This window comes from Antrostomus carolinensis, unplaced genomic scaffold (assembly GCF_000700745.2).
Source record: "Antrostomus carolinensis isolate BGI_N321 unplaced genomic scaffold, ASM70074v2 scaffold6099, whole genome shotgun sequence".
NCBI lineage: Eukaryota > Metazoa > Chordata > Aves > Caprimulgiformes > Caprimulgidae > Antrostomus > Antrostomus carolinensis.
In genome coordinates this window covers 26,195-53,655 of record NW_010339293.1, presented here as the reverse complement: position 1 = coordinate 53,655, position 27,461 = coordinate 26,195, and the positions used below count along the sequence as shown (strand labels likewise).

At 40.8% G+C, this 27,461-nt stretch overlaps 1 protein-coding gene across 1 annotated transcript in view; it reads left to right on the top strand.

Annotated features, from left to right (window-relative positions):
- Positions 1-27,461, top strand: part of LOC104531017 (protein tyrosine phosphatase receptor type G) — a 197,527-nt gene that overhangs the window by 167,909 nt on the left and 2,157 nt on the right. Inside the window, exons 14-26 of the mRNA XM_029086950.1 lie at positions 2,176-2,267; positions 12,329-12,425; positions 14,122-14,204; positions 14,433-14,567; positions 14,797-14,931; positions 15,344-15,516; positions 16,491-16,626; positions 16,966-17,112; positions 18,932-19,025; positions 20,324-20,400; positions 20,825-20,953; positions 23,264-23,410; positions 24,274-24,449. Of these exons, the coding sequence (XP_028942783.1) occupies positions 2,176-2,267; positions 12,329-12,425; positions 14,122-14,204; positions 14,433-14,567; positions 14,797-14,931; positions 15,344-15,516; positions 16,491-16,626; positions 16,966-17,112; positions 18,932-19,025; positions 20,324-20,400; positions 20,825-20,953; positions 23,264-23,410; positions 24,274-24,449 (1,621 nt within the window). The remainder of the gene's footprint in view (positions 1-2,175; positions 2,268-12,328; positions 12,426-14,121; positions 14,205-14,432; positions 14,568-14,796; positions 14,932-15,343; positions 15,517-16,490; positions 16,627-16,965; positions 17,113-18,931; positions 19,026-20,323; positions 20,401-20,824; positions 20,954-23,263; positions 23,411-24,273; positions 24,450-27,461) is intronic.

Genomic DNA, 27,461 nt, shown 5'->3' with positions numbered 1-27,461 from the left:
TATTTTGCTGTGGATCTCTGGTGCAGACCCATCCTTGAAATTGGTGGGAATTCAATGGACCAGAGAGCACGTTCTCTCTAATGTATTTTTTGGCTCACAGATCACAATTAAAATTAAATTCTGCCTTCTGCAAAATTAAATTGGACACACTGGTCTGCTGCAGTGAATCCTTGATCTCGGTTGGTCACAGTTGAGCTAGACTACTTAAGAAAAAAAAAAAACAACAACAACAGATACCTATGGAACTTTCTTGTGAGACTGTGTGAAATTGCTATCATAGCACATGTTATTTTCAAGGAAATCTAGGATACATGGGTTACTTTTCAGGAGAGGAAAGATTGTTTTACAGGCTCTTGCTATTCACTGCTGTTCCTATAGATCATTCCATTCAAGTGTCTTGGCTGCAAAAATATTAATACAAATGTTGTTATGAGATGGTGATGTTCTCAATATTACATAGAATAAATGTTATCACTTAAATATTTTAAAGTGCCAGAATTTCTGCATGCTGCAGCTTTTTGCTAAGATGAGCATACTCTTGTCAAATGTTTTAAATTCTGTATTATTCAGTAAATGAGCATGTGGTTAATTAAAGTAACATTACTATACTGCGAGGTGATCAGATTGCAAACATATCTTTAACAATTGGCTCTTCTAAATAAAACAGAAGAGAGCTGATTGAAATCTGAAAATGTCAATAGATGCAAAAAGGCACCTTAGAGCGTTACCTGATAAAATAAGAGTAGAGGAATAATGACATGGTCAATATTAACTGCTATCAGCTGGAAAGAAATCAGATTGTCAGGGATCTATAAAATTCTTGCCAAAGTAGAACCTCATTTGCACATACAGATCTTCATACCCTTTGCTAAGAAAAGCATATGTGACAGCTTAGAGGTTTTAGCTGCCAAAGATCTTTCACTCTGAATACAGTAAATGTCACATCTATTTATTTATCGTTAAATTTTGCTAAGTATCTGTAGAAATATTTGGATTTTTTCTATCATAATGTAGATGTTTAAAAGGAAAAGAATCCAGATTATAATGCAGCTGTAGTGCTAAACCATATGGCTGCTAAAAGGGAGCAAAAATACACCACTGAATTACTGGGAATAAACATAAACTGGATGTGATCTTCAGAAGAATATTAAATGGAATATATAAATACCAGAGTATTGCCATAAAATCACACAATCAGACAATAGTAGCCATCAGGCAATAGATTATTTCACATGCTGAAAGTAATCACAGTTGTATAGCAATTTACATTTTCTAAATGCCAGACTGAAAATATTAACTAATGAATCTTGGCAAGCACAATGTTTCTGCCAACTGCAGTGGTGGTTAGAACAACATCGAAGCCTTTTTTGAGGGACAGAAAGAGAGAGAAGGAAGGCAGCCATCCTACACCCCAGCTTCATTAGAATCTGTCCAGAGTCACAGGTGCTTGAAACAGTCTTGTTTGTCTTTCATTAAATTCAAGCCTTTGACTTCTTTCTTTTAAGAAAACATATTGTGGGTGATTTATTGGTATATTGGGTGGAATTTGCACTGTGCTGAGCAAGAACAAATGGTCCAGTGGAATACATATTCAATGTTATGAATAGTGTCTGGCATGAGAGAGAACTCGGGTTGGTGTGGGTGTTGTGTTGCCTGTTATTTTGCTTGGAGTCAGTTTCATGATAAGTCCATTTGGATTCTACATCATTGTGTAATAAAGGAAAAAGTGAATAACTGTGTCTGCTCAGTCTGGTAAAAACTTACAGGGGACAATTGTCCACTGTACATTCATATTTTGGATCTCTTCTGTTCTTTTTATACAATGTGGAAGGAGAGGAGGCCTCTTCATCCCATCCACCGCCATCATCAAACTGCAAACAAGAACTAAACGATCCTTGAACTTCAATTGGAGTAAACTTGTAAATTATCATCAGGGGGAACAGACTCTCAGTATTCATAACTGCAGTGCTTAGAATTAGAAATATAATATGAAGAGTTTACTTCAAAATTGGCCAGATTCATCAAGATTTCTTATTATCGAATATTGAACTAGCTCTGCCCCTGGGAACTCAGATCTAAGTGATAATGCGTGAAGACTTTCTCTTCTGAAGTTTTATGTATGAGACAAATACATAAAATAAACCAGCAACTCTGAACGTTTTTTTCTTTCTACAGACGATATGGAAGCAATTCCAGTCAAGCAGTTCGTTAAACACATCAGTGAGCTGTATTCTAATAACCAGCATGGGTTCTCAGAAGACTTTGAGGTACGATTTAATGACCAACCAATAAAATGTTGTTTTCCTAAAGTTAATTGTGTATTAATAGTTAGGGACTGTGTGACAGCTGTGTGATGCTGTCATGTCAGGTAAATGCAATGCTCAAATGTGTCAGAAGAAATAGGAAAATACCAGTTTGTCACCAGGTATGAGTGATGTGGGACTGGACATTTACAGATGCTTTCTAACTACCACAGATTTTGTGCCTTTAAGGGGGCACCCTCCTAGGTTTTTATTAAATAAGAAAAGCTGCTTACAATCCCCCAGGAACAACATGAAAGTACAAGCAGTTACTTTTAACTCCAGGCTTTTCTTACAATCTGCATGTTATTTTACTCTTGTTGGCCCAGAATTTGCTTGTCTTAGTCACACCAAGAAGTCACATACCCCCTAAGTAGCCCAAAAGGAGTAAAATAGTGTTCGCTATGAGTAAGAGTAATAGAATTTGGTCTTTGATGACCACCCAATCTGTGGGTCTGTTCCTGGAGTCCTTGTTCATGCTCTGTGCATCCAAGGAAGATTGCGGTTCAAGCTGTTGGTTATTTTGTTCCAGGAAAACCAAGGAGAAAGGCTTCAAGATTTAGTTGATAGTATTTACCTAATGTGACTATTTTAAAGTTTGCCTCTTGTTACCTCCTTAGGACAGATTTTGACCTATAAATCTGCTATAAATTGGAGGCAATTCCAAAGAAGTGAAAGCAATTTTCCACTCTGGGTTACCAAACCCATACAATATGAGGATGGTCTGCAGAGTCAGGCCCTAATAAGCTCAAGTCAGTATTCTCTGGCTAGTTTTTAGGCATTTATTTCATTCAGTCTAATCACAGTCAGAGCTGAGCTTTTGGAAGTATTGAGAAGCAGGAGGAACCCCAGGAAATTGCATGGAGCTGTGCTACTGGCTTCCCCACCAGCAAAAGGAAGTGTGTTTGTGTGCTGCATGTGAATCAGAGAGGCAGCTCTGCTTACAAACAAGGCAATGAACCAAACTAGGTGGCCTAATATCTACGGCTTCTTCACTTACTGCAGTAAAGACAAGACTGTATGCAGGAATTGTTTTTAATGGGATCATTTAAAACATTTATTGTTGCTGTTTGGTTACTGTCTATAAAGAGTGGCTGCTTTGTCTGATGCCCAGAAACCATTGTGTAAGTTAGAAACATTTTGTATTCATGAGGAAGGCAAATGTGTAAGGTGTTAAAGTGATTTAGTTCAATTGACTGCTGGCTGGATGGCTGAGCAGGAATATTGAGGCATTTAACAATGTTGATGGTATTCAGGACAAACATTTATTCTCCAGAGAGTAGAATTTGATCAGGATGATCAAATGCAACTCACTCTTCTCAATTATTTATGAATTGTGACCCCAGTGCTATTCATCACAGCTGGGTTTTACACCATTTAATTATTCAAAATAATCAGCAACACATCTGTAAACTTGGTCTGGCTTTAAGCAGGCTTTGCTTCAGCTGTCGCAAAATCACTGCTATTAACAAATGTTGGACACCTTCCGCCCCTGTTTTAGCAAAGAAAAACATTGCTCTAATAGCCCTATTTTTTCCCTTCCTCCTGGAGCTCCCTGCTGCGAGTGCCATGCCATGATAGGCAGTTGGAGAGGTGGCTTTGGCCAATTAGTCCTGTTCTGGGGAGCACGGGGTCCCCTCTGAAGGAAAGTTAAACTTCACTGACTGCACTGCACGTGCCAAATTCTGTTCTCCGTGCTGGCTTAAAATTTGGAGCGTCTGCTTTGAAGTCAGTATAGCTACTCCAGAGGTATCTCAATGTAGCTGAGGCCTCAGCTTCCTAAGGAGTAAATGAAATCTCCTCCTAGAGTAAGGAGAAGGAACAGGAACAAGGCAATCACTGTCTGGGATAAACCATCTGTCTCCCTTTCATTGCTTATGTTCTGCCCTGCTGATGCCTCGTGGGCCTGATTTTCTTCCTTATGGTTCACAGAGATGGGACAGAAGAGTGAAATCCAGGATTTTTCACAGAGCCTGTAGGTAAAATGTTTCTCAAGTGCCTAAACTGACCCAGAGATCAGAATCCCACTTTTGAAAGTGCCTGAGGGATGGAGGAGCCTGGGGTTACATTTATAAGGAGGCTATTGGAAGTGGCTGGCGGTGTAACTTCTCACGTCCAGTCAGATCCAGTCATGGTGTATGTGCTGGAATTGTATCTGCCAGCTACAGTGGAGGCTCAGATAATGTTTTATGGAGAAGCAGTAGGATTCCAGCTGAAACAAGAAATCCAGTGTTACAGGGCTGCTGGCCTTGTGTGGAAAGTACCACAGCCATATCATACAGGAGAAACTTCTGAGAAGAGGTATTAAGTTCTGTAGTCATACAGGCTTGTTACAAAAAAAATCTGCTTTTTACATCTAAAAGGAAGACAGAAGAGGATGGCAAGGAGATGCTGAAAAAATTTGATCAATACTATAGAATAAATCTTCCCAACGATAGCCAGCGCATGGGAATTTTTTAAAGGAAAAAAGGATCAAAAAATCTCTTCAGAATTTTCTGTGACAGGAATTTTATGGTGAAACTTGTGAGAGGAAAGACTAAGCTAGGCACACATATACTCTGCCTGATGCAGAAGGTAAACATTCTCCATTTGCTTGTTGCTAGTTTTTGGTGTCAGTTTCTTCCTGTGTTTTTGACAGCGTGTTGTGGGTTATATTGAGTTGGTTTTTATATGAAGAAGATTCCTTTGAAAGTAAATTGTGTGAATACTCCCTCCTCATCTTAAAATGAGCTGTAATTACAGCTAAATATTTTGTGAATGTGCTTAGGAAGCATTTTATGTGCAGAGGAGAAAAGGACTTTGAACTCACAAATCTTTTCTTGGAAAGTACATCCAAAATGAATCCTTATTCCCTTGGGTAATCATAGTGCAAGTAGCTTTATTGTCTGGTGGTAGCTGGGCTTTCTTGTATATACAGGATTGTTAAGATTTCCTTCGAGTCCCATGAATTTTCAATTTTTTTATATAAACTAGAAATATAGAGCCCAATTTCATACTGAACAACAAATGAAGTCCATGATCCTGCATCACCAGTGCTGGTGTCTGATATAACTCTTTGTAATCCACCTTGGAATTTGTTCAACCTAATACTGAAAAAAGTTCAAGGAGCTTTTTTGGCTTGCTCTCAGGCAGCTCCAGCACCCCCTTGCCATGGCATACAGGGTGAGGTACCACATTTTTACAGGGCAGCACTGGGGCAGGGTTTGGTGGCAAGACTGAACAGAGATTGAGAGGCTTCCTGAGCCAGAGATTGTATCTACTCCTTGTCTTGCCAGAGATTTTCTTGGCAGCGTTACGTTTAATAGTCTTTGATAGACCTTTTTTCCATAAATTTCTAATTGCCTCGTGAACCCTTTTAGACTTCTGGTGTCCAAAGTATCCCATGGCAATGAATTCTACAATTTCTTCCACAAAAACGGATTTCCTTTTGCTTTTAACTCATACCTAATAACTTTTCCTGGTGCCTTCTAGTTTTTGCATTACGAAGTACAGCCCCTTTCACTTAAATGCCTCACATGATTCTGTCTGCCTCCCTCATATTCCCCTTTAATCATCTGTTTTTTTAAATCTGAAGATGCCTAAACTATTTAATTTGTTTGTTTGAGGAAGCCATTCTAAACTTATGATGATCTGTTCCCTCTATATCTTTTCTTCTTCATTTACTGTATCCTTTTCAAGATGGGAAGGCCAAAACTGTGCATAGTATTTAATGAGTGGGTTTACTGCAGAGTTCTGCAGGAGCACAGTTAGGTTTTCCGTTTGGTTTTCTATTACTTTCCTTCTTCCTAACATACTATTTGTTTTTTAACAACTACTGAGCACTCAACTGACACCTCCAGAAAACTATCAGCTGTGACCCCAAGGTCTTGTCACTGAATGGCAACAGCAAATTGGGAACCTGTCACTATGTATGTATAGTTAGGGTTGTTTTTCCCAAGTACATCACTTTGCATTTATCAACATTGAATTTCATTTGCCGTTTTATCACTCAGCCACTCAGTATTGCAAGTTTGTTCTGCTTCCCTTCACAGACAGCTTTTGTTCTAATTATTGTGAATAATTTTGTATTATAAACACACTGTCTCCTCTGCAGTCCATTTGTGAATAGATTAGGTCCCCATAAAGTCCCACTGGTGAAATCTGAACACTGACAGTTCCTGGGCAAGTGAGTCCCACTTCTAACCTGTTTGTGTACAAGGCGAGTTTTCCTTTTGCTCCAAGACGGATCGGTTTTTTAAGTAATGTTTTCTGAGAGACCTTTTCACTAACATTTTGGAAATCCAAATATGCTATTCTCTTCCAGACTGTCCTTACCAATAGACTTCTTCAGGGACCTCTCCACAGTGTGTTAGAAGCATTCACTAGCTCTGCTATTTATTACAACATCTAGCAGTTTGCCCCACAGACAAGTCAGATTTAGTGGGCTGTAGTGCCTGATAGCCCTTCTGGATCTCATTTTAAAAACTGATGTCACATTTGTCATCTTCTGTTCCCCTGATAGCCTGACTATGTAGGGCATGTGCCCTCCAAATTCTTGTATCAAAAAGAGTGTGAAGTGCCACCTCCCACGGTAAAGCATTTCACTCCCTCCCTCTGTCCTGTTACTGGAATAGCACAGTAAGTTTTTTCAGTAGTCATGTCCTTTTGCTCTAAGAAGGGAACGCTAAGCCATGAAATCACCCTCCATCCGCAAAATTAACTGTGAATTTTTATAGTATAATACAGTATTTGGATTTCTGAGATCAGACAATTTTATTTCCCTCCTCCCTAATTCTGCAGTGGGTTGGTCAATGCTGCTGCGGGAGCGATTAGAGTGGGTGAATGCAATCTCTGCAGACCTCTCCTGCCTGTGGCCATGTGAGTGTAATGATTCATTGCCAATTTGGAGTCTGAACAGGCTCGCTGAACTCGGAGGCAGGCTGTCTAGCTCCCTCATCACATAAATTGAAAATATCTTTATACTCCAGTGGCACCTTCTTCTAAATGTCCTGAAATGTAAGAAAACATAAATCTATATCTTCAGTGATGTGGCAGGGATTTGCTAACGTTATTCTCATGGTTGCTGCTGCTTGGGGCAGGGGTCACTAGCTCTTTTTAACTGGTGACCTCAGAATGTTATTCTCTAGCGAAGGGCTGCATTGAAGACAGATAACGCTGCACTTTGCACATTTCTTGAGACACTTAAAAACACTGTGTAGTTATATTGGCATCCCTTACAGATTAGACACAGCTTATACCAGACACATGCTTATAACTGCATCTACACCAAGGAATTTGGCAGTAGAAAGATGCCATTTCAAAAGCATGCTGCTAGCAGACATTACTACACTGGGAAATGTTTTATAACCCTGGCCCAAAATTGCCATAATTAGAGGTATTCTCAGCCTGTGCATTGCTGTACTGAAACCAAAGGGAAGCACCACTGTGAAGCTGGAGGAGGAAGGATTGCTGCCAAAGAGGGTCTTCCTGGAGTTATTGATTCATATCTCACTGCTTGACCTGCCCTAAGAAATTAACATTGTGAATTAGGAGATAAAGTTGAAGAGAAGCAATAAAACAAGTTCAGATATCTGGGCTTTCTGTTACTAACCATAGTACCGCAGCCATACCCAAAGTTCCTGCCTGGAAGCCCCGCTCAGAGGAGCCATAGACCCACAAGGGTGATGCAAGGATTCAGTCAGACTCTGGCACCTCCCAGCCTAATGAAGGGCCAGATATCATGAGCAACTGGTCCTCCACCATCCTCTGCTCTCATTCATTTACAGGAATTTTTAGCTCTCTATTCATGATTCCTCCACTGTTATTCCTGTGTTGGGTCCTTTTGGTTTGTTTATTTTCCCCTTCTTTCTAATCTGTCCCCAGCTCACCTCCCTCTTGAATCCATTGGAGAGTTTATACTAGTGCTCAATTATTGCAAAAATCTACACTATTCCTGTGGGATATCTTCAAATACTATCTGCTGTCTCTGTTGGTATGCTGTCTTCATGTTTGCTGTGATAAAACAAACAGCAAGAGCACTACTACAGAAATCTCTAATTTGGGATTAAAATGATAGATAAAAAAATATTTTTGGAGGAGATAAACTAACTGCTTTCATGCTGAAAAAAACACAATGACATCAAAGCATAGCTATGGACCTTCTCTAATTTAGTCCTTCAGATTAGGATCCTTTCTTGGTTCGTGATTCCTCCTCATTGCTATTCATAGGCTTTCACAGTGCAGCCCGTGCTAGGACATCAGACTGAAGTAATGGGAAACAACAGCACTGCATAAGGCCAAATCAAGAGACTGAGTTCCTGCTCAGTCACTGTAGCAAAGAGTCTTGCTCAGAACCTTATATTGCCAGCAAGACGATGGAGCAGTTTGATTTTACACTTAAATGGAAATTCTTTGAAGTTTAGAAGAAACTAATCTGTAACTTGTTTCAGAAAGGCAATGAAAATGGGTCGTTAAACCTGGGTGTATCAAATTCCAATTAGCATTAGCATGGGCAATATAATTAAAAGGTAAATTAGCCATAATAGCATAGACTAGAACACTTTTTACAGTAACTAACGGTCAATTGAAACCATGTACTTCAGTTTCTTGAGTTGTCAATGATAAGTTGGAAGGACAGAATAAGAGCCTGTATCCATTCATCTTTGGACAGTAATACGTTCTGCAAAGTTAAACATGAAGAGCGGCACTGTGCTAGCCAGCTGCTGTTAAAATCAGTGGAAGAGACTAAGTGGGATTAAGGAAAGCCAAAGAAAAGACTCTAGAGCTGAAAAGTTTGTGGATGAATTATGGATGTGGTGATGTGGACACTATCTGTCCTACTCTAAGGTGCCAGTGGCAGTTTTGTGCTACTTGGAGAGAAGATTGCTTAGGCTGCGATCAGACCTGACCTGGTGGTCTGCCTGCAAACTTAAGTTATAATAATAATAATATAATCATGATGATGTTTTAAATGCAAATGAAAGACTTGGTAGCCAGTGAGATTTAGAATCCCAGTGTGTTCATTGCATAAGCAACAGAAAATGCTGGGAAAGTAAATATGCAATATACATAAATGTGGTAAAATGGCATAATTAGGATGGTGACATTTTGGAACTTTCTCCAGGGTGATATTTATTAACGCTGGGCTGTCCTCTTCTGCCAAAGGGTAAATAATTCTCTGAACAGAGGCACAGATAACAGGCTGCAACTAGTCTTGTCTTCTTGCAGCATTTTGCACATTGATGAAAGGCAACCACTTCGACTTTAATAACAAAGGAATGTTAACGTATGCTGTTACTGTCTGGTGGGATGAGCTTGTGGTTTAGTAATTTGCTGTTAGAATTTGGAGAGATGAAGCTAGGAGGGTATGAGAGTGTGGATAACCACCCTCTGCTCTGTCTGATCTGTCCGTACAGCACAACCAAACATTGTCAGTGGCCAGCGTGGAGCTGGAGGACGTCCTTAGTCACCTTCTCGTTGGACAACCTCAGCATCCCAAAGCAATGGTTGTGTCCTAGACTGGCAGGGGTGAAGTCAAAATGGCCTTTCATTTTTCTACGTGGTTTTTTTGTTGTTGTTGTTGTGGGGTGGTTTTTTTTTTTTAAAAAAAAAAAAAGAGCTGATGTGCATTGGCAACAAGGAGCTTTTTCTTGAACTATCTCCGTTTGCTGTGCTTTGCAGTGTGCAGACATACCAATCCACCATTATAGCAGCTTTGCAGAGTATTAAAAATCATTTAGAATGTTATGTCTTAAGAAAGGCCATTTTCAGATGATCAGCTCTCACAGCATCAGGCCTTCTTTTCTATGGCTGTGTTTTTCACTGTCTTAGCTTAATCTTCCTCTTCTATTAACTTTATATTGGCCAGCTGGGAACATGTACAGTTGAGAAAACAGTCGGCATCAACATAAAAAGGTTAATTAAAATGATTAACCTCACGAACAATTCCCTTATGGAAAAATCCTATAGAATTTAATAGAAAGTGATACATTTACTATGTAGTATTTAAACTGTCAGAGAAAATTCCTTAGCAGGGAGGTAATTCCCTATTAAATTCTGTAATTTTTTAGACTATTCTCCACAGAATCTTATTGGATTCATCTATATTAAATCCTACAGCATTTAGCATAAATGTTTCAAAGCTCATAACTTCTAAAAAGAATTTTGTAGTGATGCAGGGATGTAGAGTTTGGTGTGAGGCTTTTCAGAAGCGGGGGGATGTTTTTTAGGCATAACCTACAATGGTACAGCAGTGATGTTATATGATTTCTAAAGAAAGAAAAAAAAAAAAAGGGTAAACCAAAATTACATTAAATCAACCTAACATCTAAGCAGTGCTGCTTTTCCAGTTATGACTTAGGCTGAACTTATCCTGCCCATTGTGTAATCACAAGTCCCTTGCTTACTGGAGCTGACGGGCAGAATTAGGGGAAGCATGCACTTTAATGTGTTTTTTTTTATATCTGTGATAGAAATGGAACTATGAAAATTCTATTAGGGCCAGCTGAGAGTTTTGCCTGATTCCCCTTTGTCTTTGCTCAGCTCATCTTGAATGTATGTTTCTCCTTACGGGGTGGGAGGGGGGAGAGGGAGAGAGAGATGCAATTGTTATTTGGGAGTGTCATGTGGATATAAAAGCTATAAAATGTTCAAGGTTTTAGTATACTTGGCACTTTTAAAATGTAAATGCTGGAGAAGATATCAAAATTGCTATGCAAGTCCTTTGTGAAATGTCTGCATAATGCTGAACTCTTACATCTGCTGTTTGTATAGCATTTCTCCTGATAATTTTTCTCTGTCACTTAGCTCATGATCTTTGTAGCAGCTGTGAGCTCCTAATGACTTTCCCTCTTAGGCAGGTTCTATACTGTTATTTTTTAAGCCTGAAGTAGAAAGTAATTTGGCACTTTCTCATATATCCTTGGGGGAAATTGGTTCTGTTTGGTCCAATTTCTGGGACTTGCAAAAGATTTGAATAAATATAGTTTCTTCCACAACTTTGTAAACTCCAAACATTTAAACATTTTTCAAAAATGTGTTTTTAAACTAAGAATATTTATGCTAATGATAAAAAGGGTTTTTTTCAGGAAGATTGTGGTTAAATAGATACAAGAAAATTTGTATCTTGGAGGTGGTATCGCACATGAGTTTTAGTGATTCAGTTTGCAGTCTCTGAAGTGTGTAACTAGGACAGTCTGGCCAAGGGGAATAGAGAAAAGACCCTCCCTTGCCCCATTTCCATAGCTCTGTATTCTGTTGTTGGCCAGTGTAACTAAGGGATAAGTTAAGAACTAAAAAAATTAGTGGGAATTAGGTATCTAACCTACAGCCTCAACTAGACAGAAATCTGCATCTCTAGCTTCATGCACACCTTGGCAAGCCTGGCCTCTTTCTGCTTTGAAAATGTGTATATGTACATGGATACAGCCTTTTATCTTTTTCACTATATCATGGGCTGTTAATCAGTGTCCAAGCAGTGGTATTTAAAGCACTTGCTGTTATCTTCAGAGATCTATTTTATTTATATTTTATAAAAGGCATCTCTCTGCAGAGAACTAACAAAAGGTCAGTGCCAAACTTAAATGTCAAAAGCCCTGTTTTGAGAGGTTATAAGCAGGTAAGTTGTCCAGCGGTCAAAGGCTTCTGTTGAAGTGGTTTTTGTGCTCAGTTTCTTACACTGCACTGGCCACTCTTGCCTTTGAGGGACTCGGTCTTTCTTTCCGAGAGGGGACAGAGTGGAGCATCACAGGAGATGCAGGCCAGAAGACAGATGGACTGCTGGTCAGAGGGGACAGTCGCTCCTCAGGGTGCCCAAAGTGCATCTGTCACCAAGTCTGTGGAGAAGAATATAACCACGCACCAAGGAGCAGCTACACAGCTCAGTTTAAGCAGAACATGTCATACAGGACAATACTGAAGGACTTTGTGTTCAATCTAGCAATTAAGATATTGATATTTTAAACATGGTTTCTGTAAGCTGTTGCAAAAGGAGATAAAGCTTAATTTTTTTCAACTGACACATTTTCCATTCAAATACTTTTTATGTCTAGGAAGTGCAGCGCTGCACGGCCGACATGAACATCACTGCAGAGCATTCCAACCACCCCGATAACAAGCACAAGAACAGATACATTAACATCCTAGCCTGTAAGTAAGCACAATGAATAAACCCAAAAAGGCACTCTCCTCTCATTGTGTGTCTGTCTGTGACTAGAAAAGGCAGGAGGCTCTTACTTACATTATTGCACAGTAATTAATAAACACATGAAAGTGTGGCTGGGAGATCGTTTCCCTGCTAAAGGCAGTGGACGTTTTGACTTCTTGGGAGCCAGGATTTCACTCCAGCTTTTGTTTTAAAATATTTTGCAGTTTGATGGTCCAAGTGTAGTTTTAGAAGTATCGGTTCGGTATGAAATTTTGTGGAGGAATAACAGATATATTGATGAACAGAGCTCTTCTTCCTGCTAATGTCTAAAAACTGGCCTAAGGGAAGTGCATGGTGGAGCAAAGAGTTTTATTGATGATCCCTGGGATTCCCTTGTAATCCCAAAGGTGCTAAATCTTACAGAGTGTATCTATCTGCTGTATTTCAAACTGCTTCAGCTGTGTGTACGACTTGGACAAACAGTGATCTTTGTAGCACAGTGCAGGCTTTGCCTGTACTCCTCTGAGAACTGCAAATCTGGACTCTGCTCTAGAATGCAGATTATTGCAGGTCTGGGATGGAAATGCAGTAACTTTTTCCATATCATTCTCTGGTGTGGAATGAATGGCAGATGCAGCAGTCGCTGTGGTTTAGGAACAAAAATGGAGAGCTGCTGATAAAAAGTTCACGATGATCATAAACATTGTGATAATGTAATGTGAACTTGAATGTTTTTGATGGCATAGGAAGGAAATGCATATGTCTAAGAGATTCTCAGAAGTAATCAAGGTGCCGGCTGAGGACCAATTCCCAGACCTGTAAAAAGATTTGCTGTGTGGCCTTGGGCAAGGGGCTTCATTGTGGTTGTCCCAACTCTGATTTTAGACATAGATTTCTGGTCCCTCTAGGCACAGAGAGAGAAGTGCCATTGGAGGAGGATTGGAGCAGGCTCTCCAGTCTTCCAGGTTGCCCTCTCTCTCTCTCCATTGGTGCTCAAGTAAGGCAACCAAAACAGGATTCTTCATGCTTAAAGTTAGCCCACTTGTCTCATCTCTGCATGTGTTGGAAGCATCACCCAGCCCAATGCTGCTGCCTAGGAGCAGGAGAACTGCAATTTTTTTCCAGTTTTAGCCAAAAGTCAAGTATTTGGTTGGAACAAAGAGAGGAGCTAAAGTGCATGCCCTAAAGTCTGTCTTCTTGGGATGATGAAGGTGGTGAAGGAGTGAGGACATTCACTCAGCTCCCAGAGCCAGTAGAGCTGTCTGAGCCCAGCACTGAGTGGGGGATAATGAGCTCGGGCACTGAGCCAAGCAAAGGCAGCTTCACTGCCTGCAAGATCTGAGCCGGTGTCTCCACATGCTGTTACACAGCCCTGGGGGGTGCCCTGGCTCTTTGAATTGCACTACACTGTGTGATGTGGATAATCCTAGAGGTCATGCTCTTGAGGCTCCAGTGCCCTTTACAGAGAAGCTGTCCCAGCATGAACCACGTACTTTAAGGGGTATGAAGCCTGAGGATCTGCTACCATGAGCAGATGACCAAGAACAGGTACTCCCACCTCCTCCTTGACTCCAATCCAAGGCCACTTTATTCTGTGTATTAATAAGGGCTACTCCCATACCTAGGAAATGGGATGTTTACCTGCGGTTCTGCACTGTGTTTCCTTAATGCTTATCTGCTCTGGTTTTTATCCTGCAGATGATCACAGCAGGGTGAAGCTAAGGCCTTTACCAGGAAAAGATTCTAAGCACAGTGACTACATTAATGCTAATTATGTCGATGTAAGTTGTTTGAATTCTTTTTTTCTTCTCTAACTCTGAACCCTTCCACAAGGAGGAAGTATTGCCACTTGTGAAGTGGTCGTGTTTTCCAGCTTCACCTGATAATTTTGCTACAAATTCCTTGCTATTCTGAATGAGAAAGGCACCTTTCTTTGTTACCTTTAAAATATTAATACGTCTGCCATAATACTGCTTTCATCTCACTTGGCATTATGGTTTTCTTTGAAGGGTTACAACAAAGCAAAAGCTTACATTGCTACCCAAGGACCTTTAAAGTCTACCTTTGAAGATTTCTGGAGGATGATTTGGGAACAAAATACTGGAATCATTGTCATGATCACAAACCTTGTTGAAAAAGGAAGAGTAAGAGATTTTCTAGTTTGTTAGCAGTTGCTCTTTACCACCTCCTCGAATCAAATGGGCAGGATTTGTTCTTAAATCGTTTGGGATTTTATATATTGATGTATAAAATATAACATAACAGAGGGATACATAGCTAGTCATGATTTTACTTTTTTAAAGAGCTCTATACACAAATATAAAGAAGCAACTCAAACCCTTAGCCAACCCACCCAACTATGTCTTTTTTCAGAGAAAATGTGATCAGTACTGGCCGTCGGAGAACAGCGAGGAGTATGGCAACATAATCGTCACGCTGAAGAGCACAAACATTCATGCCTGCTACACTGTGCGCCGCTTCACAGTCAGGAACACAAAGATGAAAAAAGTGAGTAAAGCCTTCGGTGTTCTCATCCAGATGCCTTCTGGCTTTTGTAGGGTGCAAGGCACAGAGGAGCAAAACTCAGTGCTTGCATGGGCAACTTGAAGTAGCAGGTGGATGGGCAATAAGTAAGCATAGTCAGGATTACAAGGAACCTGGTGAAAGGTTGAGCCTGTATTGCTTTTTCTCAAGTTCACTGCTGCTTTTGTGTCACAGTTATTGCAGTTATTGCCTGTTCCCACATGTATTTTTCCTTGAACTCTGTCTCCACCTAGCAGGAGGCAGAGCTGCAGAAGATTTCTTCTGTTGTAGTCCAGCACTTTTTCAGTTCAGCAAGCCAGTAGGATTGAATATCTTCCTGCGCTTCTCTTCCCTAATCTTTATCTTTCTCTTCTTTCTGCACACACTTTGCACGCAGGGTCAGAAAGGAAACCCCAAAGGGCGGCAGAACGAGAGAACAGTTATTCAGTATCACTACACTCAGTGGCCTGACATGGGTGTGCCGGAGTACGCTCTGCCTGTGCTGACCTTCGTTAGGAGATCCTCCGCAGCCAGAACCCCAGACATGGGACCAGTGGTGGTGCACTGCAGGTATGATGGGTGTCATTAACTACGTCATGGAAAGCGTACCTAGTGCACAGTGTGTGCTCTTACATGCCAGCTAAGACAAGCATCCTAAGTTATTAACACAGGAGTGTGCCAACCCCATGGAGTGCAGGTGGACATGAGCTTGCTTTGCCTACATCTTAAGACAGCTCCGATGCAAAAGCTCCCAGTTGCATTAGCAAAACCCTGTCGTGGTACTGAGCTGCTGAGTGTTGCACTGATGTGGTTGTGCAGTTCCTTGTTCGAAGCTTGTTTGTAGCCTGCCCATTCAGTGCTTGGACAGGGCAGGATTGCTTCTGCTGGCAACCAACCATGTGAAGAGACAGACACCTGAGTGTACGATTGCCACTGAACCACACTCACATTCACCAGCACTTGCAGTCATCAGAGGGCTTCCCTTCAATGAGTTAAGGGCTGCAGTCTTCATCACTGTGTGTGAGGGGACTGTGCAGCACCATAGCAAAGAGGATGATGAAGGTTAGAGCTCCTGCTTGAGCAGAAATTAAGAAACTCTGAAGAGTTCCCATCTCCACCCTCTCTGTGGGCACAGGACTGCCATCTTCCCGTTCAAGGAGTCCTTGCATTTCCAGAGCAGGATTACAGCTCCACTACAAAGCATAAGCCTTACCTCAAGACTGAAGCCAACCAGGGCAGGTCCACAGCCTGGAGCAACCTTGGTAGTCCAGGATAGCAGCAGTTTGGCATAGGATGGATCTCTGTATGGTATCTTCTAGTCAACACCAGTAACAGCAGTGAAGACAGGACAGCCAAGTATCAGTTCATGAAATATATACCTGGTAAAATTCCCAGAAACTCAAAATATTTTGAGTTTCGAAACTTTTGTGGTTGGGGCTAGCAGGGAAATGAAGGTCTGTGAGCAGGAATATTTGCATAGTTCTGTTGTGAACATTTACTTTGGTCAAGCTGTATTTCATGAGTTTCTCTTATGTTTTCTATAGTGCTGGTGTTGGCAGAACTGGTACCTACATTGTGATAGACAGTATGCTGCAACAGATAAAAGACAAAAGCACAGTTAATGTCCTGGGTTTCCTGAAACATATCAGGACACAGCGCAACTACCTCGTCCAGACAGAGGTAAAGGTTGGAGTGGGATGGAATGTAAAGCCATGTTCATTTTTATGTTGTAATCAAAAAGAAAATGGATTTTTCAGTTACATCCCTGTAAAAACTGAATATATCACCAGGCATTTTTTGCACTGGAATGTCTCTCTTTCTAGACCAGAAACTTCAGATTTTGCTTTTGACTTACTCAGTTGTACGTGCTGCATTTGTAAATGTTTACTCTGGATTTGGCAGTATTTGCATGGGTGGCTTGTTTTGCACACCCTTTTCTTTAGTGTGCTCTACCCCTCAGTTAAAACCAGCTGTTTAGCTGATTCCAAGCGCCTACGTGACATGCTGTTGTTTTTCTAGGAGCAGTACATTTTTATTCATGATGCCTTGTTGGAAGCCATCCTTGGGAAGGAGACTGAAGTATCTGCAAACCAGCTGCATAGTTATGTTAACAGCATCCTCATACCTGGCATAGGAGGGAAGACACGACTAGAAAAACAGTTCAAGGTAATCACCAGTTATCACTGCCATCCAGAGGGACTTAATTTCCCTACTCTCTTTTGTATGGCCTGCCTTCACTGTCAGTTGTCATAGATAAGGGACCAAACCAGAACACTTGATTAACACAGCACAGCATCTTGAGAAGTTCAGTCCTCCACAGTCTCAGCTACACTGCTGGAAATCAGCGCTAACACTCTTGAAGTCAGATATGAGAAGACAGACACGGACACTGGTTTGGAGTGTGCTCCTTGTCTCCCTGTTCCCAAGGGAGCTTGGATGTTCCTGAGTCTGTGGTTAGCTTGGCTGGAAGTCTTCCTCCAAATTCTGGCTCTCATGCATATATATAGAGAATGAAAGTGAAATGAGGTTCTTAGCACCACCTACTATTTCAGCACTGGATAAAGAATTAAAAATGTTTTAAGACCAGGAAACACAGTAAGCCTTTCTCGTTGCTAGTAACTACGCTTGCTGCTTTTCCCTGCTATGTCATAGTTGCTTTCATCCTGGCCAAACTAATTTTTTTTTTGCCCAGATCTCCTATTTGAAACCTAATATTTTCTGATTGCATTTTATTTGAATGCATTTAAAAATACTTTGTGAGACTATGTATCATACGAAGATTATACATGACATCTGTTTTCACAGCTAAACTCAGTTAATAGCTACCTAAGGAACTGAAACTGTTAAATTATTCCAGGTGCCAAGCTATTCAAAAACTGAACAGGCTCTTCTCTGAATTCACTCATAGAAATCGCAGTACTTCTCTATCAGTCAGATATTCCAGATGCTTAATTACTAAATTAAAGAAACAAGCGCAAGTGCGTGCGCACGCACACAAAATGCAGCAGGAGAAACAGATTTATTAAAAAAAAAGTGTTGTAGTTTTACAAACAATGCTAAATTACATGTATAAAGACGTTTTCTGATGACTTGTGGCAAAATTTCAAATCTTAAGTGCCATTTTCAGAAATTACTTTCTCTGCCAGCGTTGCACAGGTATTTAGAAACCCCATAACTTCTAATGGGGCTTATGCCAGTACATAGGTGTGTTGAGTGCTATATTTTTTAGAGTGCATTTGAAACTGGGACGTGACAAGCAGTAATTATTAAATCTTTCATTTCTGCTGCTACTACAGAGCCAGCAGAAAATAATTTGTGCTCATGCCCTGGTACAATAGCTTACATTCAACCATCTTGGAGTAAAATTATGCTGAGTAATGAGTTGCTAGTACAGGAGATGAAAAAGCCAACCTTTACCCTCTTTGCTTTGGAACATTCAAATACAAATCTCCCTCCCTGACTTTTCTTTGTGCCTCATAAGCAGCCCAGAATGAACTTGGCAGACCAGAGAATGTAACCCACAGCCTTGGATCTCAGATGCTGGTGTGGTGGGTTCTCTAAAGGCCTGGCAGAAAAAGGCATTCTGCAGGAATGATCTGGCTTTTATTTTAGAAGAAAACATGAAAGTTTTGTTGTTGTTTTATTTTGCTAGCTTTTCTTCCTTGAGACCTGCTTCTGACTGAACGTATCTGCAAGTCTTTTAAATATATTCTCAAAGATAACTAAACGTAGTGTTCTGTGAAAATACATTTTGATGGAACTTCAATTTCAGGAAGTTTCGAGGCTGAGAGCTGCAGAGATCTTTTTATCCATTAAACATGTTGTATGAAAAGGATGATTTCCCTTGGCATCTTGAGTACTTTAAACAAGTTTAACAATGCAGTTTATTCTTCTACTGATGCATCTTCACAGGAGTTGGCAAAGAAACCTCCTCTCTTCATTTAGAGCACTGTGAGGACTGACTTAGTACTTTATTCTCTTTCAGCTGGTTACACAGTGTAATGCAAAATACGTGGAATGCTTCAGTGCTCAGAAAGACTGCAACAAAGAGAAGAACAGGAACTCATCAGTCGTGCCGTGTAAGATCACATCCTCGGTTTGATTACTGCCTAGCATAACTTTTTGTACTGAATTCTCCTGGTGTTATGCATGAAAAGGCATAGCCGCTAGGAAGGAGAAATGTAATCTTTTGTTCAGACCAAGCTGTCTTGTCTTTCAGAATTACCCTGATGAAACTGAACAAAAGAAAATAGTTACAGTGTCAGCCAGATATACTGTCCAAGTGAAATGTTAATTTGAAGTGCTTAAGAATTTGAATAATTAGGTAGGGGATAAATCTGTGGAATACTGAGAGAATTACTTTGATACCACTCCCAGCTCAGGTGAGATCTCCCAGTGTGATTGGCACAAGTTATTTGAAATTCAGCTACTACACTCAATTTCTGCATCTGAGCCTTCCCCAGATTTGAGGGTATTTAGTGCCCGAGCCCACAGTTTCACAGTCATTAATATGGAATCTGTGCATGGTTGCCAAGCGGAATGAGTTTGCACCAGACCAAGCATGGGCACCATGTCATGCCCATCACATTACAGGAGACACAGGACATACAGGACAGGTGATAACCAAGCTAGCACAAAGTAATGATGGAACAGATACAGTCCATTGTGAAGTTTGTTAATAAAACGGGAAGTCATCTGGATATATGACTTAAAAACAAATGTGAACAGGGCAGAAATAGTCTATAGAACTTTACACTTTGTGTCACTTAGCTGCAGTGATTTGTTTGGCAGTAGGAGCCTGTCATTTGGTTTGAGGATGTTGTTGAACCCAGCCCTCAAACGTGGAGAAGAGTAGATCTGCTGAAGAACACGCACACGCTGCTGGGTGATTACTCGTTAGGGTAGGGTTTTGTCTCTGGAGGTTATCTCACCCTCCAGCTGGGAGGAGTAAGTGACGGTAGTGCTATGGAGTGGTAGGGGAAACAAAATAAATCAGCTGGGTTTGTGTACTGCTGGAGACAAATGGAACACTACAGTCAAGAATTACCTGAAATCCCCTGTTATCACTGCATATACTGTTATTTGGTAATTCAGCCTGCTGTGAAAATCTTTGCTATAGTAAAATTTGATTCCTGAAATTACTTTGTCCTTGTGGGAATATTGTGCAACATTCTCTTTTATATCCTGTGTTAGCAGGCAATGCTTTAACGCAGTTAAAGTGCTGGCCTGCTCCTGCGGGAGATGGGAGCTGCACACTGTTTGGTTTGTTAACGTCTGAGAAATTCTTACTTTCTACATTGTGCCATGACCAGACTTTGATCTTTTTGTTTGTTTGTTTGTTTCTGCTTTTTGATTTTTTTTTTTTTTAATCTTCTAGCTGAGCGTGCTAGAGTGGGCTTGGCACCGCTGCCTGGAATGAAGGGAACAGATTACATTAATGCCTCTTATATCATGGTGAGGAAGCCAACACCTAATTACAAAGTAAAATCAATTCTAAGGTGCTAAATACTAGATGCCTATAATTGTCTTAATTCTGTATGTAATGGCTGTGTATTAACAGATGAGATTTTAACACCTTCCCCATAATGTAAAGCTGTTAACTGTGTTTTATTAAAGATTGTTGCCTAAAAAAATTAAATACAAGATGCATTTAGATTAAATGTGTATTTCCATGAGATACAGTCAAATACTGGTATTTAGAGTAAATGAAAACAACGGGGACTCTGCAGACTGGAAATGGGGTTATAAAATTATAGTCTGTGTGAAAATATTGTGGAGTTAAATGAAATAGGGTCATTATGTGTCTCCAAAGATGAAATTAATGCTTTAAAAGTACTGAAGGCAGTAAGTAACTGTGTGCTTTGTTTTGCTGCAAAAGGGCTACTACAGGAGTAATGAGTTCATCATAACCCAACATCCACTGCCACATACGACTAAAGATTTCTGGCGAATGATCTGGGATCACAATGCACAGATCATCGTCATGCTGCCGGACAACCAGAGCCTGGTGAGTTGAACGTGTCCCTCCCTGCATGTCAGGCAGCCAAGCAGGGCACCAGCGTAGTGTCACTGAATTACCTGCTATGGATATTATCTGGTTGAAAGCAAAAGCCAGTTTCTGAGACTCAGTCTCAAACTTTGCCATAAGCTTGTTACAAAAAGACAAGTGCCAAGATGTGAGGCCTGGTTTTTGCTCTCCTCTTCTGCCCTCACCCCTGGGAAAGGCATCTTGAGCTGGATGGATCAGAGTGCTCACAGGCAGCACGCCAGTGATGATGAGCTCTGCGAAGCTCCTGAGGGCTGCCTGGCTGGTAGGATGCAAGGAACTGAGGTTACTGGGTGGCCAGGGCCATGGGTAAAGACCTTGAGAGGAGCAGAAATACAGAGCAGGAACAGTAGGATAGTTGCTTGTTTGCCCAGGGGCTTAAGACTTAGACCATGCAAGACTATGGCTGTGCAAGGTTACAAATGCTATTTTTGATGAAAGTAAAAAGCAAACATGTATGTTAATTGAAGTGGAAATAATGAGACAGAGAGAGAGAGAATAAGGAGACACAGGTGAAGTGCTAATCACTACATCCAGATTTACTAGCACATCTCAAGAGGGAGCGTTGAAAAGGATTGAGAACTAAACGGTTCGGTTTTTCATGCACGCATCACTGAGGTGAATAGGCGATTGTAGCTGAGAGTAGAAGAGAAACCACCTTCATTACAACAGGAAAATAGCAGTCATGAGGGGCTACTAAAGAGGCAGCAGTCGATACGCTTCCTGCGAGCGGTGCGATGAAAGGGATTGCAGGCACTGCAAGGTGAAGAGCGTTCAGAGAAATCCGATTGAAACAGAAAGCACTAATGAAATGAAAGTGTGGCAGGTGGAAATGAAGAGGCTGATCTTGTCTTTACAAGTACATGAAATTGCTCTGCAGAACAATAGTGATTAAAGGGAAAAGGAAGAATGCTGGACTCAGCCATCCTTGCAAGGATGCCTGGTCCCTTCTTTCACCTTCACCGCTCACAGGGTGGAGATTGGCCAGCAAGGCAGCAGCATTGGCTCAGTGTTTGGCATTGGTTGTGTTGGTTGGTAAGGAGGGGTGGCACAGGACTGAGACAGCATCAAGGTGCTGAATGTGTAATGCCAAAGGACAAAATGATAATGCAAGCTCCCTGCTGCATGAGGACCTGTCACGTGGCAGGACAGGTCACTTCCCCAACAATGTTACACTGCTTGCTGGCACCTCTGCTTATTGAGGGCAGGATTGTCAAGGCATTTGGAGGACTTAGGACCCTAAGTCCCATTTTCAGAATAAACATTTAAGGTCCAAATCTCAAAGTATCTTGCATATCATGTCCATCAAGGCTCCAGGCCCACAGAAACAAGCCTGGTTTTAGAGACATGCTCATGGCTGCAGCAGGATGAAGTGGGTTCATAGCTTGTGTTTTCTCATGAGTAAAACATGAGTTGTTCAGAGATGCACACGTGCAGTGCTGTGCATGCTGCCAGAGTAGCTTCCGTGCTTACACTGCAGGGACAGTAGACCCCTGAAGTCAGGAGAAGAAACAGGCTTTGCATGTATGTAGTGACAGAGCCTAATTTTCTTTCTCTGCAGTAAATTAGGAATTCACAGTTATTTTTTAAAGAACAGCTTTGACAATTTGTTGTCTACATCCTGTCAGTTAGGCTACTTCAGCACTGAGCGTCTTCCATCAGTCACAGTCTCACTGAGATTTTACAATGTCCCTTCAGTAGAGGAGTTTTGCTGGAGAACTTGCATTAAGTTGACTGGTTTTTTTCAAGGCTAAGAATATTTGGGTTTCTTCCTTCCTCCTCACTCCTCCCCTCACTCCTAAAAATTCAAGCCCTACGTAAGTATCCATCAATCTTCTACCCAGACCTGATCCACAGACCTTGAGTTTTGTGTTAGACCACAATAAATACAAATTAAAAATAATAAGCAATTAATTTTTAAAGGTCAATGAGTTTTTTCTAAACAGATACCTGACTTTCATGCAAAACCATGTAGGCAGAAGGTAATAAAGCCTGAGATACAATACAAAGGTTAAGTATGAGTGAGCTAAGATAACCATTTCCCTATGAAACCAATTAAAAAGCAGACTTTACCTGTTTGGACCCCCAAAGGAAGGATCTGGCAGGCTTACTGCCTACTGTAATAGTAAATTTGTTTTAGACAGAAATGGTTTTTAAAGGTCAGCTCCTGATCATCTCTATTTATCAAACCAATTTGTTGATCCACTGGATTTTTCAGTCACACACAAGGTATCTGAAAGGCTGCAGTAGTGTGTTGTTTCATTCCTCCAGGCAGAAGATGAGTTTGTGTACTGGCCAAGTCGCGAGGAATCCATGAACTGTGAGGCCTTTACTGTGACCCTTATCAGCAAAGACAGACTGTGCCTCTCTAATGAAGAGCAAATTATCATCCATGACTTTATCCTTGAAGCTACCCAGGTAAAATAAACCTCCAAATGTGGGGTTCGGCTTTTCACCAAAATGGTATTGATGTCATTAGTTCATGATTAAATTGACCACCAAATGGTACATAAAAATCAAGATAATTCTATGATTTATGTTTAAATATGTAAGAAGAGTTCAGACACAGTTTTGAAAAGGATTTACTTGTAAATGCATGTGCATGCATGTTGCTCATGGCAGAAAGATTTTCTTGTTGTCTCCTTCTCCCTCTCACACCTTCTACTTCCAGATAGATTCCTCTAGCTAGTGAGACTGTAGTATTAATTGTCTTATTTGAAAGTGAAGACATGGAATTTTCATTTTGAAATCACACCAATGAATTGAATTATTCTTTGTAAAGTACACCAGGGTTTATTGTCCTATTTCTGCTTATAAAATTCAGCATTTATAGTTTAATTGTTTGGGGGTCTTAGTTAAGGGGTATTATGTAAGCACATTTCTTTTTAGCTATAAACCTGCCTCTAGTTTGCTATCTGGATTGCAGCTGGATCTTGCTGTGAAACATTAGTTTGCAAGCCCTTTTAAATTTGAATTCCTTGGTTGCTCTTCTCTTGTTTGACTTTCAAGCTATAAGGGCTCTGAGAGGTTTGTATGGATGTAAGCCTTGAACTCAAATACAAAATCTTTTCTCAATTAAACATTTTGTTAAAGTTGCATTATTTTAGGGTGTTTGCTGTTACAGAGATGCTAGAGATGTGTGTCTGTCCTTCGTTCTATATAAACTGTTTGGAAGAAGAAGGTATCTCTTCATTTTGTAGTGAGGCTCTTCCCTCTTTCTGCTTCAAGTGGTCAAATGTGAAACTAAAGTTTCTAATGCCCAGGCTGGTTTTTCATTGCAGGATGACTACGTTCTGGAAGTTCGCCACTTTCAGTGTCCTAAATGGCCAAACCCAGATGCTCCCATAAGTAGTACCTTTGAACTTATCAATGTAATCAAGGAAGAGGCCTTAACAAGGGATGGCCCCACCATAGTTCATGATGAGTATGTCATCTCTTTTCTCCCATTTATGAGCAGGTTGTACAAGGAGTTACTTGGCTATGGGACACTTGTTAGGACTGATGTCCATTCTTGCATGAAACAGATGGGATTTAGTTGTCTATTGAGCGGGATCAGAATATTTAAACTTCCAGGGATGAGTTTTCGAGTTTGCATCTGAGGCCAAATACATTTTGCTTAATGTAGTTTTTATGTTGGTCATAATCTCAGGTGGACTCAGAAAGTGAAGCTGTTTGCTTTGTAAGCATTTAGGTTCTTCTGCACCTGGAAGTATCCCAAACAAATCCTACAACCTGTTTTAGAACCCAGCCTAATATGGGTTTATGGAAACCAATTTCAAAACAGCCTGAGCTCCTGTCTAAAAGCTCAGGTTTAATGTGCCAGGTAAGACAGAACATGCTCAGCTCAGTTGTGTCTCAGGATGAGAGTAGAAGTATCTTGTGACAAAGGGCCCAGGTTTTCTGAGAGAAAATTTATTTTTCCTCCTTCTGTTTCCCCAAAAACATTCTAAGGGGCCTATATGGTGCCAAGTGGGAGGGAGGGAGCCCGCTAAGACACGGCCAGCATGCCCCAACACTTGTCTCTCTTGTAATGCAGTGGTGAGCATTGTCTTGCCAGCGATGCTAGAATGCCCAATTCTAAAGGGTGCTAAATACTGCATTGCATATTACTATTTGCACACATTGGGGAGCTGCAAAATACCATTGAAGTGAAGCTGGAGCCTGGGTCTAACAGGGTCTCTTTGGAGGGACTGTTTCCTGGTGGACAGAGCGCTTCCTGGAGTCATTTGGCTGTTAAAATCCCAAGGAAACCCAATTTCTGGCACTGCTTGAGTTGCCCTTAGAGCGAACACCGAGCCAGCGTAAACATCTGCTGTGCCTGCAACCCCCCTGTGCTCGAGTCCACTAGACCTTTATCATTGCTACAGAACAGGGGTAGTGGGAAAGGCTTGGAAATCTTCACCTTTTGTGCACAAACGCTATTACCATGCTCTGGTATTTCGGTGGTCAGCTCAGCCTTTGTGCTGATGTGCAATCACGTGCTGGTATCTGCTGTTGCCGAAAGAGTTTTCACTTCATGTTGGGGTGTTGCTGCTGCAACAGGTTTTTCCCAACTGACTCCTGCAAATGGTGCCTTGAGCTGCAGAAAGCAGTTTTTTCTCCCACCATCTCCTGCTTGCTAATGCACAGTGTAAGCTCTGTTGCCTTTTGCCAGCACTGATTAATTCCAGGCTAGTTCTAATGTTCATGCTTTGGGTAGTCTGAAGTGAGGTTTTGCTACTCTTGCAGTATTTAAGATTATGTTTTACAAAATTAGAACCATTATTGATTTGGGCATTTCATACTAGACTAAAAAAAAAAAAAAAATCAGAATCACATTCCTAACAGTGCTGAGTCATTCTTTCTGCAAATTGCTTTTTTTGGTTTATTTGTCATATTCAATGATTTTATTTTTATGCCTAATACATAATGTGGATTCTACTTTTCATTGGAGCCTAAGCAAATGTAGCTGAAAATGAAAATTTCCTTTTACTAAATGCAACAGCTATATCACATAATCCACTAATAATTACAACGGCAGATTAATTCCAAATATATGAATTTGCAGATCCTAAATGCATATGGTATTTAGGAAGTACATGGTGGGATGAACTTGATAACACTTCAGAGAAGTTCAGAAATTCCAACTCAAGACAGTTATCAAGATTTTTAAATATAACTGCCCATATGTAGGCAACTGGGTAAAAATTTGCTGCATAATTTTCCATGAGAAAAGCTTTCAGATTGTCGGGAGCTGGAGGTTATCAGCCCAGGTAAAAATGAGGCCATTAGACCCTCAGAGGCATTTAGCTGTGTCCTGTCAGATACACACTGGCCACTTTGTCCACTATCAGTGTAGATGGTCAGTCACAAACATCTATATGGTTCTGCTGCTTCTTCTATAGACTTTTCCTCAAATATAGCAGATCTATTGTGATCTGATTGCTGTTGCCCAGTTCTAGGCAAATTGAGTTTGCAAAAATCATACAAAATTAAGTCAGCATATGTCTTGATTTCCACAGGAATGCTGTAAACGAATCCTGGTGGTAATCTTATGGTACCAGATGGCATTGCAGCACTTGCCGATTATTTAAGTTTTCATGTACAGCTCTCCAAATGGTTTACAGAGCAATTCAGCAATGATGTCCCCTTTTACAGGTGGTGACATTTAGACGAAGACTTTCTCAAAGTCACAGAGCTGACCCATAGCACAGCCAGGACAGAATTTCAGTCACTTGAGTACTGGGAGAGCAGAGGACAGTTGAAGCTCCTGAGAAGGAGTTAGGAGCCCCTGTTGCTTAGGATCCTTTATGCCATGCCTTGCAACTGCAGGTATTATTCAATACCCGCAGATTTAGCAGCAATAAGATTTCTACCTGACCAGTATCTCAAGGACACATTGAGTCATGCTCCTGATGAATAACCGTTGCTTGGGTTCTTACTAAGTGACAGCACAGCTCAACTCTTCAGAATCTGTAATGTCTCTTGGGCGCCCAACTCGAGGATGTTGCCTTTTGCCAATGAATCAGACCTAAGGAAGACTTTGAGATGTGCCCCCTTTACTTGTGAGCACCTCATATCCGTGTTAGTTTTCTATAATTGTCAGATGCGGAGGAAGAGGCAAAGTCTCATTTCTTTCTAATCATTTATGTTTTGCTTGAGCTCCCACTAATGAATTTAAAATACACTCAGCTATAATGCTGATGCTTTCAGTCCATGTGGCATATGAGAACTGATTTCAGTGTTACAGTCTCCAGGCTGAGTGTTTTTAAATGGCTCACGTTCTTCTGCTGTTACAGTTCTTTGTATTGAATACTGCAGATATCCTGAGATGACTGGTGTACCAACAAATTTCTTCTATAAATTAAAATGACTAAAAATTAGCCAGTATAAAGCAAGCATTTAATAGCTACAAAGATGAACTACAGCAATCAAATAAGACTTATATCAACATTTTCATGGCTCTGTGTGAGTGCCCAAGTATGTTTCT